Source organism: Mauremys reevesii, unplaced genomic scaffold, assembly GCF_016161935.1.
Source record: "Mauremys reevesii isolate NIE-2019 unplaced genomic scaffold, ASM1616193v1 Contig1, whole genome shotgun sequence".
NCBI classification, from domain to species: Eukaryota; Metazoa; Chordata; order Testudines; family Geoemydidae; genus Mauremys; species Mauremys reevesii.
In genome coordinates this window covers 2,991,103-3,008,261 of record NW_024100715.1, presented here as the reverse complement: position 1 = coordinate 3,008,261, position 17,159 = coordinate 2,991,103, and the positions used below count along the sequence as shown (strand labels likewise).

At 47.5% G+C, this 17,159-nt stretch overlaps 1 protein-coding gene across 1 annotated transcript; it reads right to left on the bottom strand.

Moving 5' to 3' along the window:
- Nucleotides 1-216: 216 nt before the first annotated feature.
- On the bottom strand, nt 217-14,357 carry LOC120392366 (zinc finger protein RFP-like). Its single transcript, XM_039517082.1, has 7 exons — nt 13,935-14,357; nt 10,614-10,709; nt 8,641-8,871; nt 7,010-7,032; nt 3,743-3,858; nt 2,977-3,009; nt 217-752 (listed from the first exon to the last, which is right to left on the bottom strand). The coding sequence occupies exons 1-7, from the start codon at nt 14,349-14,351 to the stop codon at nt 217-219; spliced, it is 1,452 nt and encodes a 483-aa protein (XP_039373016.1). The 5' UTR covers nt 14,352-14,357.
- Nucleotides 14,358-17,159: the final 2,802 nt, after the last annotated feature.

Genomic DNA, 17,159 nt, shown 5'->3' with positions numbered 1-17,159 from the left:
TGGCCTCCTAGGAGCACAGAGACCCAGCCTAGAGCCTCACACAGACCTCCACAGCCATAGAGCTACGGGTAGAGCATCACCCCCCTTCAGCCCTGTCTGTGTGAAGGGAGACTGACTGAGTCCTCCAGGGTCATAGAGGTCAGGAGGGTGGGGGCGAGAGGAGCCTGTTTCACGGGCACAGACAGGGCACCTCAGGGACACGGTGTGAACCCCACACTAAGAGCATGGGCCCGGGAGGGAGGAAAGGGAAATGAAAAGCAACGGGCCAGAGAAGAGTGGACGGATTCTCTCCCCGGCAAAAGAGGCTGGCGGGAAAGTGAAGATCGGGTCCCCGGTACCGGCATCGAAAAACGCCACCCGTCCCTGTTCATAGTCCAGATAAACCCGGATCCTGCAGGGTGCCTGGCTCAAGGACAAGGGGCTGAGATCATTAGGGGATGTGAGAGCCCAGTACTGATCCTCATTGCACAGCACAGCCCAGATCCCCTGCTCAGGGTTAAAATCGATATCTCCCTTCCTGCTCACAGACTCTCTGGCCACCCCCACAATACAGACTTCACCTTCCTTTCTCTCTATCTCCCAGTAATGTCTGCCCGAGGTGAATCCCTCACAGCCCAGCACACAGAGCTCAGTGTCAAATCTCTCAGGGTTGTCGGGTAGATCCTGCCATGTGTCTCCCCTTCTCACACTTCTCCGATCCGCAGACACGATGAGGTAGGGATGGGCTGTGTCTGGATCCAGAGTCACGTTCGCTGCAGAGAGAGAATCAGAGCGTGAGGGGCAGAGCTCAGCCCTCGGGGTGGGTCTGATTGTGTCAGTGACAGAACCTGCCCCAGCTGGGGGGTGAATGAGGCAACCTCCCCCCTCCAGGATTTACCCAGCTCTGCATGGGGAGCAGCGCTGAGATCTCAGCCATGGGCCGGGGGGATTCACACCCTGACAGAGTCAGTTCAGGGACAGAGTGAAAGGATCAGCTCGGCTGAGCCAGACCCCCAGACCCAGAGTCTGAGTCTCAGTGATTCCATCCTTGTGCTGGGAGGGAAGACAAGGGGTGGGTTAGAGGGAGCTGGTTTTAAGCCACCTTTGTCCTTCCTTTAGTCTGCCTGGCCCCTCGCTCCAGGGGCCTCAGGGCTGTGAAGCAGAGAGCAGCCAGAGTGTGATGCCTCCTGTCTGTGCCCCCAGCAGAGCCGTCCTTTGGGGAGGACAAATCAAGGCGACCACTCCAGGTCCCACGCTTTTCGGGGGCCCTGCGGGCCAGTGCGATTGGCTGGCGTAGTCGGTACCAGAAGAAACGAATCAGTGATTTCCACCCTGCACCTCCCTAGGGATGGTCTTGGCCCCCTTGACAGTCAGTCCCAGGGAATCTTTCCCCACCTGAACCCACCTCTCCCCACAGATATGATTAGAGATCCTGGCATCATAGGAGGCTCCCAGCAGATTACAGGGAATCCAAAGTCCCCCTGTCCAATGATGCAACTCTGCACAGCCCGTCTCCTTGCAGAGCCCCCTCCCTCCTAACGATCAGCCAGCCGAGCACTAGAAAAACTGCTTTTAGAGAGACCCCACCGGCCCCCATGACTCTGTGTAGCTGTGGGGTGGGTGAGGACACCGCACACTCACTGAGTGGCTGCTCGGCTTGTGCTGGTCTATCGGGGGCTTTCCAAACCCCACACTGCTGGCCCCACGGCTACGCAATGGCTAATGCAGTATTGCCGACTTCAAGAGATCAAATCTCATGAGATTGGCCCCCAAATCATGGCATTTTAAGAAGTATTCTGTTGTGGTTTTTAGGTCAGTCTCTTGATGTTTGAACTCCCCTGTCCCCTCCCCAGGGTTGCGCATGTGACAGTCAGTGCTGCCCACTCTCCCACATGTCCTGGAGAAGGGGATTTTGGCTCCTGCTGAAGGAGCTCTCACCCCACATCTGTCTGTCTCCTGCCCAGCAATTAATCCTGTCCCCATCCAACCCGCCTCAATTCAGTCCCCCTGCCCCATCATCACCCCACATCAGTTCAGCACCCCGACCCCACTGCCCTCAGTTCACCCTCCCAGCACTCACCCTATCTGCTCAGAACCTACCATCAATACAGCCCCTCTCCCAGCCCATCAGCCCCCTGCTCACTTCAGGCCCCCTGCAGCCCCCAGGCCATAATAAAGCCTCACGGCCCCACCTCTGCTTCTCCTGGGGTTCTTCACTCTCCCTAGGCCTGGGGGCTACAGTGAGATCCCCTCTCCCACTTCCCAGGAGAGCAGCCGCACTGGGGTGGTGACAGCAGGAGCCCCAGCCGTGCCCAGGGCAGCTGACAGGATTTCTAAGTACAATTAAGACTAATTTTTAGAACTCTTAAATGTCGGGATATTTTTTCCAGCCACGGCTCTAGTGCGAGATCATGAGTGAGGCTCAATTTTACTCAGAAATCGCATCTCTCATGATTCATTCGTGAGAGTTGGCATGTCTGCTAATAGCTGATGTCTACCTAACCCCTTTTGACATTTTAAACATTTTTTCTTTTGACTTATAAAGTAGAGAGATAAAACTGAAATGTCTATTTTTGTATGTTGGATTCTCCCATTCTTCATTGTATCACTTGTGCATTTGCTAATAATAATAATATTGCCAGGGGACGTGATGTATGTGCATAAAGAGTTCTGAAAATGAGGTGCGATGTTCCTCTCTGATTTTCCTAAAGGCTCATTTTTAAACTCTTAGATCTCTATGGAGATACACTGCTCGCCCTCTCTCTCCCACCCCAACCCATCTGGTTAACACAACCACTACTTAAAAATTCTAAATTATAATAGAGAAAAGAATCGACTTTTCTGTTTTTAGGAAAGATCTGGGCAGCCACCAGAAATATCATGTTCAGCTCCTGTCAAATGCAAAATTGAAACAAAACCTGAACTATGGGGCTGCCAATTGAGCCACCATAATTCATAGGGAAGTTTTCACTCCCCCTTTTGGTCCCAGAAATTTACCTTTGTCCAACCGCTGTCTAGACGACAGTGAGTCTAGAGGAAGAAAAGGGTGAAAAAGACAAAATGTCAGGTTGTCACGTTTATTAATATATTCACATTCTTAATGTTCTAACACAAAAGCAAAATGAAACGAAAACAAACTGTTAAGGAGGTTAAGTGCAATTCAGACCAATACAAACCATTAAACATATCACTAAAAAATAACCACAAACATTAAAAACTAAGGACTTGGACAACGGAGCTGTTTAATTGCCGTGTAGATGCTCTGGCTTGGGCAGAAGCCTGGGCTTTGGGACCCTGTGATGGGAGAACACAGGCCAGCCACAGGTGTTTAATTGCTTTGTAAACAAACCCTCTGAACTAACACATAATTCACAGACAGACCAATGCCCAGAAAAGGTGGAGAATCTCTAAAGCAGGGGCGGGGAACCGACAGCCCACGGTCCAGATCCGGCCTGTTGCTCAATTTCATCTGACCGGCAGCACCACTCCCCTCCCCCACCACGGGGTTGGAGCCGCAAGTGCTGACTCCCCCTCTTACAGGGGGGAAGCCCTGAGTCTCTGCGCAGAGCTGTGGGAACTAGGAGTGTGGAGGGTGCTGCAGCACCCCCAGCTTTTGCGTTGGGTCACAGCTGCTGGTTCCATAGGTTCCAAATGATTAATTGACTATCTCCATCCACAATTATTTTCCCTAAGAGATTTCCCCAGCTCTGTCAATTATCAGTGTAATATAGGTGAGAAACTTCCCCAGGTGCCTGTTTATTACCTTTGAATTTCTTCATTATGGTCTCCAGAGATGCATTTCTTTGAGAAGAGTCCCAGATTCTCCATTTCAGTTCAGAAGAAAAGGCCACTGGGTTCTGAAACTTCTCCCTCTCGCATCTGAAGAAAAACCCAGTGTTACTCGCTGTGGCGTTCGTTCATATTTGTGTTTTACTAAAATGTATTTTATTCTAGTGAATGGTTGTAGCTCAGCAGACCCTGGAGGATTAAATTCTCTGTTGCCCCAGGAATAGGTCCAATACCAGCTTGGACACTACAAGCTTCCCCTTCATTTTGGTGAGACCGATATTGGAAAACTGCATCCAGTTCCTGTGTCCTCCATTTTAAAATGGACGTTGAAAAAGTGGAGACGGTGCAGAGAAGACCCACAAAACTGATTTGAGGGCTGGTAAAAACGCCTTGTCCTGAGAGATCCCTGGCACTTGAGTGTGGGGTATAAATACCGTCATGGGGAGCATATACTTGGTACTAAAGGGCTCCTCAGTTTAGCAAACAAAGGCAAAACAAGGACCAATTACTGGAAGCTGAAGCCAGAGAAATTCCAATGGGAAATCAGACAGACATTGTTAACAGTGTGGGTGGATTAACCATTGGCAGAAACTGCCAAGGGAAGTGGTGGATTCTCCATCTCTTGACAGGGCACCAGAACATGAGGGCCACGGCCCCATCACTTTTAAAAGTGGGAGAGCTCTGCTCTTGCCCTTTGTACATGACTTAAAGGGAAGTGATGGGGGGAGGGGGCAGAGAGGAGTGAGGAGGGAGTGTGGTCTCGGGGTAAGAGGTGGAGCAGGAGTGGGGCCATGGTTTGGGCACCGGTGGCCTCCCCACTTCCAGGGAGCTTCAAGCATAACTATCTGTTGATGTCTTTAAATCAAGACTGACTGGCTTTCTGGAAGGTGCTGTAGTCAACGCAAGCTAGGATATAGTCAAATAAAAGTTATTGGGCTGAACACAGGAATAACGGGGTGAAATTTAAGGACCTGCGAATGCAATGTGGTTGTCGTGAGGAAGTCTGCAGCCCCCCTCTGTGCATTTGAAAGGGAAGGAGGGAACCCAGGGAAAGAGCAGCATGCTAGGAGCTGGGCCCGGACGGAAGAGAGTACTTAGAATCGTAGGGTTAGCAGGGACTGCCGGGGTCACCTAGTCCAGTGGTTCTCAAACGTTTGTACTGGTGACCCCTTTCACACAGCAAGCCTCAGAGTGCGACCCCCCTTATAAATTCAAAACACTTTTTTATATATTTAGCACCATTATAACTGCTGGAGGCATAGCGGGGTTTAGGGTGGAGGCTGACAGCTCACGACCCCCCATGTAGTAACCTAGCGACCCTCTGAGAGGTCCCGACCCCCAGTTTGAGAACCCCTGATCTAGTCTAACCCCTGTAAGAGAGAAGGGCGGAGACGAAGGCCTGTGGGAGGGGAGTAGGAAGCAGCCCAGGGAGACAGCAGACCTTGCCTGCATGTGGCAGGGTCCCTGGGCTGGACCCTGGAGCAGTGGGCGGGCTCGAGTTCCCCTACCAGCCACGGATGTGGTGGCATTGCCTGCTCCAGTGAGACTCTGCACCCCAGAAGGGGAAACCATTCAGTGACCTGGCTGGAGGCTGAGTCACGAAGAGGAAGCTGCAGCTCCTGGGGTGAGAGATGAGGCTGCAGAGTGAGAGAAAGACAATGGGGGAGAGACGCAAGGGGAGGGGTTGGCCCCGGAAGAGCTAATCCCCAGAGCAGCCAGGAGGGGGCAGCACCTGCAGTGAATACAGCAACATCCCACAATGACATTTGCCTTTTTCACAAAAGCATCACACTGCCGACTCCTTCACTGTGTGACCCACTTCAACCCCCAGATGTTTTTCTGCAGCACTGCTGCCTAGCCAGTTATTCCCCATTTCATAGTTGTACATTTGATTTTTCCTTCCAAAATGCAGCACTTTGTCTTTATTGAATGTCCCTTTCAATTGATTTTAATCCTTCCTCCCCCTGCCCTTTGTCTCTTGTGTCTATTTAGACCAGGGGTGGGCAAACTTTTTGGCCTGAGGGCCACATCAGGGTTCTGAAACTGTCTGGAGGGCCGGGTAAGGAAGGCTCTGCCTCCCCAAACAGCCTGGCCCCCATCCCCTATCTGCCCCCTCCCACTTCCCACCCCCGGACTGCCCCCCTCAGAACCCCGACCCATCCAACCCCCCTCGCTCCTTGTCCCCTGACTGCCCCCTCCTGGGACCCCCACCCCAACCGCCCCGGGACCCCACCCTGTATCCAACCGCCCCCTGCTCCCTGTCCCCTGACTGCCCCAACCTCTATCCACACCCCCACTCCCTGATAGGCCCCCCGGGACTCCCATGCCTATCCAACCACCCCCTGCTCCCTGTCCCCTGACTGCCCCCCGGGACCCTCTGCTTCTTATCCAACCCCCCGCTCTCTGCCCCTTACCATGATGCTCAGAGTACCAGGACTGGCAGCCACGCTGCCCAGCTAGAGCCAGCCATGCCGCCATGCTGCCCAGCAGGAACTCGCAGCCCCACCGCCCAGAGCGCTGGCAGCACAGCGAGCTGAGGCTGCAGGGGAAGGGGGACAGCAGGGGAGGGGCCAGGGGCTATCTTCCCCGGCCGAGAGCTCAAGGGCCGGGCAGGATGGTCCAACGGGCCGGATGTGACCCGTGGACCGTAGTTTGCCCACCTCTGTTTTAGACTGTAAACACGTTGGGGCAGGGACTGTCTCTGTCTGTGCAGCACCCAGCATGTTGGGTCCTGATTTTGTCTTGAGCCTCCAGGCACTGCCATAGTACCACTGATAACAGCACGTTATAAACTCTTTAGAGCAGAGAATGTCTCTTCCATCAGATCTCTTTCCACGCCCAGCACACGGATAGAGCTCACCGCATAATAAGAAACAATTAATAGCTCATTGAATAGTCATCAGATGGCACCGACTTTCCATCCCTACCAACCTAGGTGGAGTTTGGAGTCTATGATCTAGAAATGAGAGACCCATTCTCCATCCCCAATCGCCTGAGGTCTCCGTTCCACCAGCTACACTACAAATAACACCCCTGTCTGTAGGTCAATCACTCTTTTCTCAGGCTGCTCTATTCTGGAGTCTAGTCAAAATGACAACAGCCCCGAGATTAGATTTAATGGAGGGAGATTGGGAACCAGCCCCACACTCTGCACTGCTGGACCGTGGGGAGCCAGGTCTCATGTCCAAAATCCCTTCTCTGCCCTGGGAAGTGAAAGGGAGCATGAGAAGGAGCCACCTACCTGCTCACGGTGCCTTTGATGTCCTAGAGGAGAAAGATAAAAGGAAATTCAGTCTCATATCTCATATCAAGGATCCCTTCTGCTCTGGAGGGGACTCACTTTGTCTTCACAGATTGAGGTTCAAAGAGAAATTATTTGTTATTTATTAATGCAAACAAAAGCATTCAATGTGCTGCCTTTGCTCTTTTGGATAAGTGCTCTGACTGCAGGGTCTGGGCCCGGGAAGTTTGTATATGGAGGCACACCAACACTTTGTATAATGACATTTGCATAACCAGCTGGCACATGAAATCAGAGGGCTCAGTCTTGTGATGTGCTGAACAAGGATCTTCCTAACACTCACAGATTAAGGGAAGATCCCCTCCTGGAGACTCCAGTGGGTCTAGAGGGAGGAATGTCCCCCATGCTGTGCTGCCCCCACGCTGTAAGCTCTCGCCTCACTCTCCCACAAATATTATGAAGGCCCATCCTGTGGACTAGTTGACATCCACAGGAAGCAGGGGCTGGGTGAGAACAATGGGTTTGTGGTGTAGAGTAACACAGGGCCATTCACTATCCTACACCCCAGGTTCGATGCAGGAAACCTGAGGAGTGAAGAATGCTGCCCACAGCAGACACTGGTTGCAACAAAGAATTTGACCCTAGATATCAGCTAGAGACGTCCAGGATGCTACATTTTATTTCTCACCTTTTTTCTTTTTTTGCTAGTTAGAGGCATTTTTTGAAAAATAAAATCATTAGAAGGCTTTTGGAATTCTAACGACTACTTACACTTTTCAGGCTACCATAAGTAATGAACAGCTTCCCTAACTAACTTCAGTTCTGGCAGACAAAATTACCACAGCCTCAGACTTCATGTACCATTTTTAAGGCCTGTATTTTCCCTTTTTGTGATATGTAGGAAAAGTGGCAAAATCAGGCTTTAAATGGAATCTTAGCTTCAACCTTAGCTATTTCCATAATTAAAGACTGGTTCCATCTTTAATCTTTTGGCGTTAGTGTTTGGAACACAGGAAATGCCAGATTGGCTCAGACTGGAGGTGCATCTAATCAGTATTCTTCTCCAAAGGTGGACAGTGCCAGATGCTTCAGAGGAAGGTGGAAGATGATCATCCTTCTCTCTAACAGTTAGCGACTGGCTGAAGCAATGAAGCATGAGGTTTAATATCACTCTGCATATTCTTGTTATCTATATAAATATCCCTTCACTTTTTGAGTTTTGCTAAATGCTTGGTCTCAATGACATCCAGTGGCAATGAGTTCCACAGTCTAATTACGTGATGTGTGAAAAAGCGTTCATTGCATCAGTTTTGAATTTGTCACCTTCTAATTTTATTGACGGTCACAGGGAGAACAGAGTTTGGAGTTTGCCATTTTTGGAGGAGTTTTCTCCCACTAGAATTCAAAAGAAGAATTTATTTTCATTTAGGACTCGATCCAATGCTCATTGTACTCAGGAAGTATATTTCCATTGACTTTACTGGACATTGGATCAAGCACTTAAGGAAATATAATGTATATTTTAGCAATACTGTATGTTCTGACCATTCACTCGTACACTCCAAAAGTGAAGAGTTAGGAGAATTTCTTTAACTGTGAAAAGATCTGGGGTGTTTCTAACACCGTCTCACCTGCAGGAATTCACTCACTGGCTGCTGGCACTTCTGTTCCATCTCACTGATCAGGGAAGTGAAAGAGGAGAGTTCCTCAGATAACTTGGCAACATACTCATCCCTGCTCTTTTCAATTTCCTTATTCAGCTCTTCCAACTGGGCCAGCAGGAGTTGCTCTTGTTCCTTCAAAAACTGGCTCAACTGCTGAAATTCAGACACAATCTTTTGCTTCTCAGTTTCCAGCTCTTTCTGAAATGAAGAGATACAAACAGGAAAAGCACAGGTCAAGGACAAGAGTACGGAGTGAGTCATTTTATAAAGCCATGGAACATTTTATGCATGTGGTAGCATGTCATTGTAACCCCACAGAATTTAACTTCTGACATTTTATGGAGAACATACTCTATGCTCAGTAGACAGAAGATTTTCCAATAGATTTTTAAGAGCCCTAACTGGTGTTTAGAATATGAATTTTTCTTGCATGATGTGGATAATCTGTGATCATTGGTTCCTCCAAAAAATCCAGATCCTTCTAATAACAGGAAGCACAGCAGGTGTGGGATCGAATCAGAACTTGACTGGAAAGGATTATTTTAGTAGGGGAAACAGTGGAACCCAAACTAAGAAGCACTAGACTTGGGGAACACATACTGTCACAAAATACATATAGACACAAAGAGCCTTAAAAAAAAGGTACTAAAATTTGAGCTCTGTCATTTGCTTTCATGAGTTCTGAAAACAGTTTTGGATACATAAAATTTGGCCCGCCATAAATCTTGGATTTTAAGCCACACCGGGATCTTGAGCACAAATTGGGCTGCTGGGAAGACTCCTTTTTGCACATGCAAATCTGAGTTTGCAGGTTGCTTAGGAATGAGTGCATGTGAACTGGACAGAAGCCCACCAATTCATGGTGTTTCTGGAGCACTCTCTGGCCCCTGATGCCTTAGGAGCAAAGAAATCAGACCAGATTTGGAACCCAGACCTTCTTCACGGCAATGTCGAGCAGCAATACCATTAAGGGGCTGTTCCAAAGCTCACCAAACTGAACAGGAGTCTTTCCAAAGACGTCCTTGTGCTTTGTTTTAGGCACTAAGTGAGCCTCTTCCTCTGGGGCAGCAGATTCCTAGAGCAGCTGCACTGATTGGCCAGCTATGGTTCTCTCTGTTGAAAGTGCAGCTGGCCAAAAAATGGGGATTGGGAGAATTTTGCAAAAATAATTGAATTTCAAAGTTGTTTCCATTTCTCAGTTTTCAAAATGGAACTTCTTTTGATTTGTTTGAAAAATATCTTGAAATAACTTTTGAAAAATGTCACATTTTTCTTTCTCCCTTTTCCCAAAATGGAACAAAAGAATGTTAATTTCCCCCCATTTTTCTTTTTAGTACTTCCTCTCTGTACCTCTTCAAAAGATCTCCCATTTTTGAAAAAGTGGCAAAAAGAAAAAGAAAAAATGAAGGGAAAAAAACCCTGGAAATTAGTTTTAGTGCATTCAGTAGAAAAAAGGATGAAAAAGAGAAAGAAAGAGATAAAAAAAAAGCAAAATGAAAATTTCAGTTTGAAATGACACAAAAATGTTTGTTTAGTTTTGAAATTTCCTGTCAAAAAATTGAAAAATTTGTTGCAAGTGACTTATTCCCATGAAAAAAGTTTTCTACTAAACCCCTTTTATCTGCAGGAAGATTTTTTTGGTTGAAAATTTTCAACCAGCTTTAGTTGAAAGACTAAAGGAGAAACTACTCTTAAGTAAACAAATTACACTAGAATTATCAGTGAAAATACTTGGATTATTAAAACTCTTTCTTAAATGAAACATTTTCCTGCTGACTCTCAATTAAAGCAGAAGTTTTTCTTTACAATGAGAAGAAATAAGTGATCACCTGTCACAGATGAGAGCGTGTTACTCACTATTCCTCTTACAATACTCAGACTAAGCTGTGTGTTGATAATGTCCCTGTGCACATTTGCTTCTGAGTAATAACGGCACCTACCAGCAGTTCATGGCTTTTATTTTCCTCACTCAATTTAAATGACCCAATCTCTTCTCTCTCTTTCTTCAAAATCTCCAAACGGCGCCGAATTTGGTCCTGACAAAAGAAAAACTGGTTTAGTTTTGGTTGTTTTTGGAGGATTTTCCCCCCATTTATTTATGTTTGCAAGAATATCAAATACATAATAAAATGGCTGGGTGCTCTAACCACATGGCTAGACAGTCATTCTCATGCTTGTGGTTTCTCCTCTTTGGCCCAAATGACTCTTTATCCCCAGCGGAACAGCTTCTACAGAGGAGAGGGAGGGAGCCCCACATCACAATAGCCCATGCTTAGGGCAGTCACGCAAGAGATGGCAGATCCCTGTTCAAATCTCTTCTCCTCATCAGGTAGAAGAAGGACTTGAATCAGTGTTTCCTACTTCCCAGATGAGTACCCTAACCCCAGGGCTAAGAGTTAGGACGGAGGCTGCCTCTGTGTGTACTAGCTTATGTGGGGCCTGATCTGGCAGTTCTGTTCAGAGGCCTCCTACCAGGTTGGGTCCCACACTCTACTTAGGCAGCCAAATGCCTGTCTTCCTCCAGACTGAATTGCTCTAGGGCTTAGGTGGGAAATAGGCGTCCGGATGCCTAGAGGGAGGCAGCACTGCAGTGCGCATGCCTAGAAATATAGGGATGGTGTAAAAGCTGGAACGAGCCAGAAAGGCCCAGAACAAGATTTTAGTCAATAAAATGGTCGCAAAACCCAGCAGTTACTGTTATAGACAGTTAAGAACAATATTTTAGTAATGAGAACAGACTCATAACACATTGTACTCCTGGGGGAATTCTGTGCCACTGCGCAATGCAGAATTTTTCAGAAATTAACGTTGGGCACGCAGAATTTCTGTTTTTCCCCACAGAAATGGGCTGCAGAGATGTTGGCTGCCACTAGGAGCTGCTGGACTTGGCAGAGCCCAGCTCGCAAATGAAAGACAATGCCAGCGGGAGGGAACTGGAGTGTTCCCAGCAGCCATTGCAGTTGCCAGCACGCCCTGAGGGAAGGAAGGGGGCAGCAGCAAGCAGGAAACTGTGCAAGCTGAGATCCAGCATCAGGCTGTTTCTCCTTCTGGATCCCTGGGCTCTGGAGACATAGTGTCTGTGAGTGTCTGGGTCTGATATGTTCCAGGTAAAAGGCCAAAGCCCATCTTACATCCAGCATGTGGAGGCGGCGTGCCTCACTGGACACATGAGGCTTGGGACAAAGCACCGTCAGGAAAATGTCCTGGTCCATATGACGACCTTAGGGAGGAACAAAGGGTGTGGGCAGAGCTGGACCTTATCCTTATGGAATACCGTGTACGGAGTTTCGGAGATCAGGGCCCGGAGCGCCGAGACCCTTCTAGCAGACATGATTGCCACAAGAAAGGCTACTTTCCATGAGAGGTGGGACCAGGAGCATGTAGCAAGCAGCTCAAATGGACGTCCTGTTAGCCTGGCCAGCACCAAGTTTAGGTCCCAGGTCGGCTGGGGCCGGGGCTGGGTCAGAGCCGCTCAGCTGGGCCAGGCCCGGCCGCACCTCCTTGGAACCCTCCTCGCGCCTCCCTACCCCAGCTCACCTGCGCGAAGCCTCCGCTTGCTTCTCAGCCCTCCCAGGCTTCCCGCGCGAACAGGTGATTGGTGGGAAGCAAGGGAGGGGGAGGAGAAGAGGGGTGGAGCGTTCAGAGGAGGAGGTGAGCTGGGGCTGGGGGCGGGGGGAGAGCTGCTGGAGCTTTACTGGTTGTTAAATTTAAAAGCCCTTTTAGAACCAGTTGTCCCACGCAGGACAACCAGTTCTAAAAGGGCTTCTAAATTTAACAACTGGTTCCCGGGAACCTGTGCAAACAGGCTCCAGCTCACCACTGCACGTAAGTAGGCTCAGAATAGGCAACAAACCTCCTAGGTCCCTATCATTGTTGCCAATCACTGACTTGGTAGTGTGTGTTGCTTCAATGCAATACATTATTCTACTTTAATCACCCTACTCTCTCATCGGTTGTGTCTTGACAATTGTCCAGCCGGTGGTGTGTCTCACCCGCAACTCTAATCTGATTTGCGCAAAGCTTTGCCGAAGTTCTAACAAAACCTAAAATTCACAGGTGCACAAGTACAATAAAATAGATTGTTTAGTCTTTTTTTTCTCCAGTATGTGTAGTTTAGTTTATATGTATAAATTGGGACCATTCACTGCAAGCAGCAGTGGACATTTTAAGAAATCGTATAAAAGAGAAAATATTGAGTCTTCCAGCTTCTAAGCCAAAAAATGGCCAGCTGCTCGCATACAGTTATGAAGGGCAAAAGGACAAAAAAGATGACTGGAGGTGTGATGGATACACATGGGTCCACAGAGGAAGACATCTTTCCCCAACAGGAGATCCTCTGGTAAGGAAGAGATATTTTGGAAGACTGATGGATACTGATGAAGTTTTGTGTCACAGATACGGATATGAAGTTCTTGATAGTAATGTGGACAAGGTGATTGTTCGTTTTTTGGGACAAGATACAACACCTGACCCACGTGTGCCCCATAGGAATAGGAGAAAATATCCTTTGAGATCTCATGTTCGTACAATGCCGTCTGTACTGTCAAAAGTTGTGGAGCAGAAACATTTAGGCCTCTCTAAACATTATTAGTGAAAAATAACAGACTCTAATGTCTCATGTGAGAGTGACTCTTCCTAAAAATACACAACAAATGAAAAATCATGTATGAAAAACAGAAAAGTGGAATCAGTCACAATGACTTATGTAGTGAATATGACCTTCACTGTGCCCTGGAAAGGTTTGTGTGTCAGTACAGCCAGGTCCCTGAAATCTCTGTAAGTTTGGATCTTCCAGAAATTATTGGCATTTTTAAGAGGTGACAATATTGAAGCCAACTATACTTGTTCATATGCCACATTTCAGCCAGGAGACTTTTCCTCTCCCCTTAATGTGCCTTTTTTCAGGAAAATCCAGCAATTCCTGTGGCTGCACTGAATCATGACAAGTGCACAACACAAGCCCAGTTCTAGCAGAATATGTGTCCCAGGTCAGCAGCAGTTCCACTGTAATTGTACTGGCCTATAGGTATAAATTTCACCCCCTGGGTCACATTGGAACTGACTTTTCTGGATCCTTATTGGTGTTAAAAATGCTTTTGGGTTGGAACAGGGTAATAACAGTGTGTTATAAGTCTGTTCTCATTGCTAAAGTATTGTTCGTAAGGGTGTCTAACCGTATCCGCTGGTTTTTGCAATAATTTTTTTAATTAAAATGCCAGTCCTGGCCATTCCAGCATTTACACCGTCCCGTGATTTCTTACCTTGTAATCCTCAGCAGCCTCCTCTATGGGAACCACAGTGTGTTCTCTGTGATCTTGGGGCAGATGGCAAACCATACAAATGGGCATTTCTTCCACTTGGCAGAAGACATCTAAAGCCCTCTTGTGTTTTTCACACACTCTCTCAACTTCTGGTTGTTTTGTTGACTCCAGTGTAAGTTTTCTGGAAGCTTCTACAATATTCCTTAGCTGTCTGTTTGGTTTGAAGTTTCTCTGGGAAAAGGTTTTTCTGCACTCAGGACAGTGGAAGTTTGTACTCAATGCCTCCCAGCACTGAGTGATGCAGGCTTGGCAGAAATGGTGCCCACAATCTAGACACACTGGATCTTTAAAATAATCTAGACACACCGAACAAGCCAGTTCACCTAGAAGCATTTTTGCTGGATTCGCAGCAGCCATGGCTGCTTCTGCAGGGAAGAGACAAATTTAGTTTCCTTTTACTGTTCTCAGAAAGGGGCTGACTCTGAACTTTGCATACTAAACAGGTGTTTCCTGTGTATACATTGCCTCATGTTACTCTTGGGAGGCTGGAAACTCCTTTTGATCTGAGTTAGCACCTGGAGGAAGCACCAGGACAGACTGTGGAGTGGCAGCACCTGACGCTGTCGGTCCCTGCAATGGTGCAGCCTGGCCACTCTGCAGAACAGTTGTTTGACAAATAGCACCTGCCACATCCACACCCAGCTCTATACAGCATTTCTTCCCGCCATCGCTGTGTCACTGTGTTGTGGGACTGCAGAGGTACCTACAGCCTAGCTCATGGCACAGCTCTCTGCAGCAGGTGGTGCTGGGAAAATTTACAAAGTGCTGTGGGCTGCCAGTGGTATTCCAGCCTTTGGAAGGGGAGGATTCTAGAGTCATGCCCCTCCCCCTCAACTCAGTAACCATGGCAGTAACCATCTTTATTTCTGCTTAATATTTGCCCCTGTGATGGATACAATAATTTCTAAATACCGTCTTCCTAGCCATGTTCTCACGGGTCAGCCAGGGATATACAGATGCTCTGTGACAGAGGAAGAGTGAAAACAAGTGGCTGGAATCATGGGAGCCGGAGTCACTGCCTGATTCTTACCAACTGCAGCACGAAAGCATGTTGATATCTTGTGCCAAGGGCTTTGCATGAGGCACAGATGGCTTCTTAGCCTCCATCTAAGTTCTGCAAAGTCCTGATTGGCAAAGCTGTTCCAAGTGACAAAAACTGCTGGTGGATCTGTGTTGCTTCCAGTGACATATGCAATCAAATAGTTTTCACTGTGAAGGTTTTTTAACCCCATTTCTCAGAAAATAACATGCAGATTCAGACCACATTATCAGACTCTAGAGCGGTGGGATTTATTTTGGGGGGACAAACACTGTCATCTCTGCTCGTGTATGAGCCACTGTCACTTGCCAAGGTAATAGAGGTATCTACCACTCTTTGGGTTATCACCTGTGAGTTGGAGTCTAATGAAATCCAGCTGGGAGACATTGGGCCTATAATATGAAGAGATTTAGGGCAAGGAAGTGACCATTAGGGCCTTACTAAAGAATTTATTTTGACAGTAAAAATCTTCTCTGTTATTGCTCTGTCCACATTCTCCTTTTTAAGGGAAACTTTATGAAGAATTTTTTGTCAAGGCAACTCAGCTGATTTCCTTGAGTGCTGTCAATCTGGTTGCTAGCCAGCATTTAGTACACAGACTACACTGATAAAGGGGAAGATCACATCAATCACGCTGACTCTTTAACATCTGTCACATGCCTTTGATACGCTGACTATGATGAATTGTAACTCATAGCCCCGCTGGTGAGTGGCTTTGTTCTTTTTTTTTCTAGGAGGATCCCATAGGTAGTGGTTTGCAATTTTTTGTCTGCTCTGAGGACTTTTTCATGCAGGCTGCCACAAGCGTCTATTCTTTAGGTTAAGGGGAGAGAGGTCTCTGAGCTGCTCTTCCACGTTTTAAAACAAGTCATTCAACTTTGCACTTTGTGTTTGGAGGCTTCATTTTGAGGATCGAGTTAATATGACAAGTAACCAACATATTGCGTGGCAAGAGCTTATGGGCATTATGATTTCATCTCACTTTATCACTGCAAATCTGAAGGCTAAAGTCCAGCCCATCCCTACTCTTGGAGAAGGGTGAATCTATCATTTAAAGGAAATTACCGAACAGTGTTAGGAAGTCCTGTGTTCTGATTGGCCATTAGACAACATCTTGAGACATATATTGCAACCCCATGCAGTATCTTTGGGGACCATTGTATTAAATTAATAAACGGCTTATGTATGATTGTGTCTGATTCCATAGGGGATGGTACCCCAGCTCCTCTAGGAACTAAAAAAAAAGACGAGGGGGAGTGATTAAAGTGAGTTACTAAAACTGTAAACAACCTGAGAGGCACCTCCCCCTTCTGCTCCAGGCTTCTTGGCTCAGGCCACCTGGCCTCCCCTTTCACACACCACACCCTGTGCAGCCAACTGAAAGGGGTGTCAAAGCTTTAACTGTATGAGGAAGGTCAAGGGGATTAAACCATTTAAGCTTTTTAAAAATGTTCTGGGTGCGGTGATTCCATCAATGGCCACTTCTGGCAACCCATTGCATTATTCAAACAAACAAAAAACTTAGTTTAAACCAGTTCAAGTTGCAAAGAGCAAATAATTCCCAATTTAGAACTAGAAAAGCCAGGCAATAAGGAGTAAAGCCAGACAGCTACATAACACACATCACCTTCTCACACTGACACAATCCCTACTTCAGATACTGCCACTGTTCTCTCTAAGGATCAATGACTCCGAAGTCCAAAGCATGACACGCAGGCTCGTGAGCAGATTGGGCAGATGGAGTCATTGGTGAGAGTCTTGGTAGCTACAGCTGTAATGTGATGCTTTTCCCTGGCAGCTAACAATCGATCATTTCTGTCCTCTTCAAAGGCTTGGAAAGCTCCGAGTGTTGTGTGCTGCCAGGCTGATCTGTTTTACGCAGCCTTCTCGAGATCATCCAGTTTTATTGCACTGAAGTGTGTGCTGTTCCTGATGCCGTCCTTGTACCGCTTTCTGGGGTGACCTCGAGTCCAGTGTCCTTGTGCCAATTCTCCAGAGTACATTTTTCTGGGGAGTCGATGTTCAGGCATCTGAATGACGTGCCCAACCCAGCGTAGCTGGGGTTTTATCAGCATGGCCTTGATGCTTGTGGCATTGGACTTTTGCAGAATCCATCCTGCCAGTGG

Coding starts and splice junctions, on each gene's coding strand:
- LOC120392366 (XM_039517082.1), bottom strand. CDS start 14,351: ATGGCTGCTGCGAATCCAGCAAAAATGCTTCTAGGTGAACTGGCTTGT. Junction 7,033..8,640: donor CAGTGAGTGAATTCCTGCAG/GTGAGACGGTGT, acceptor TTTCTCCTCTAG/GACATCAAAGGCACCGTGAG. Junction 3,010..3,742: donor CATAATGAAGAAATTCAAAG/GTAATAAACAGG, acceptor TTCTTCCTCTAG/ACTCACTGTCGTCTAGACAG.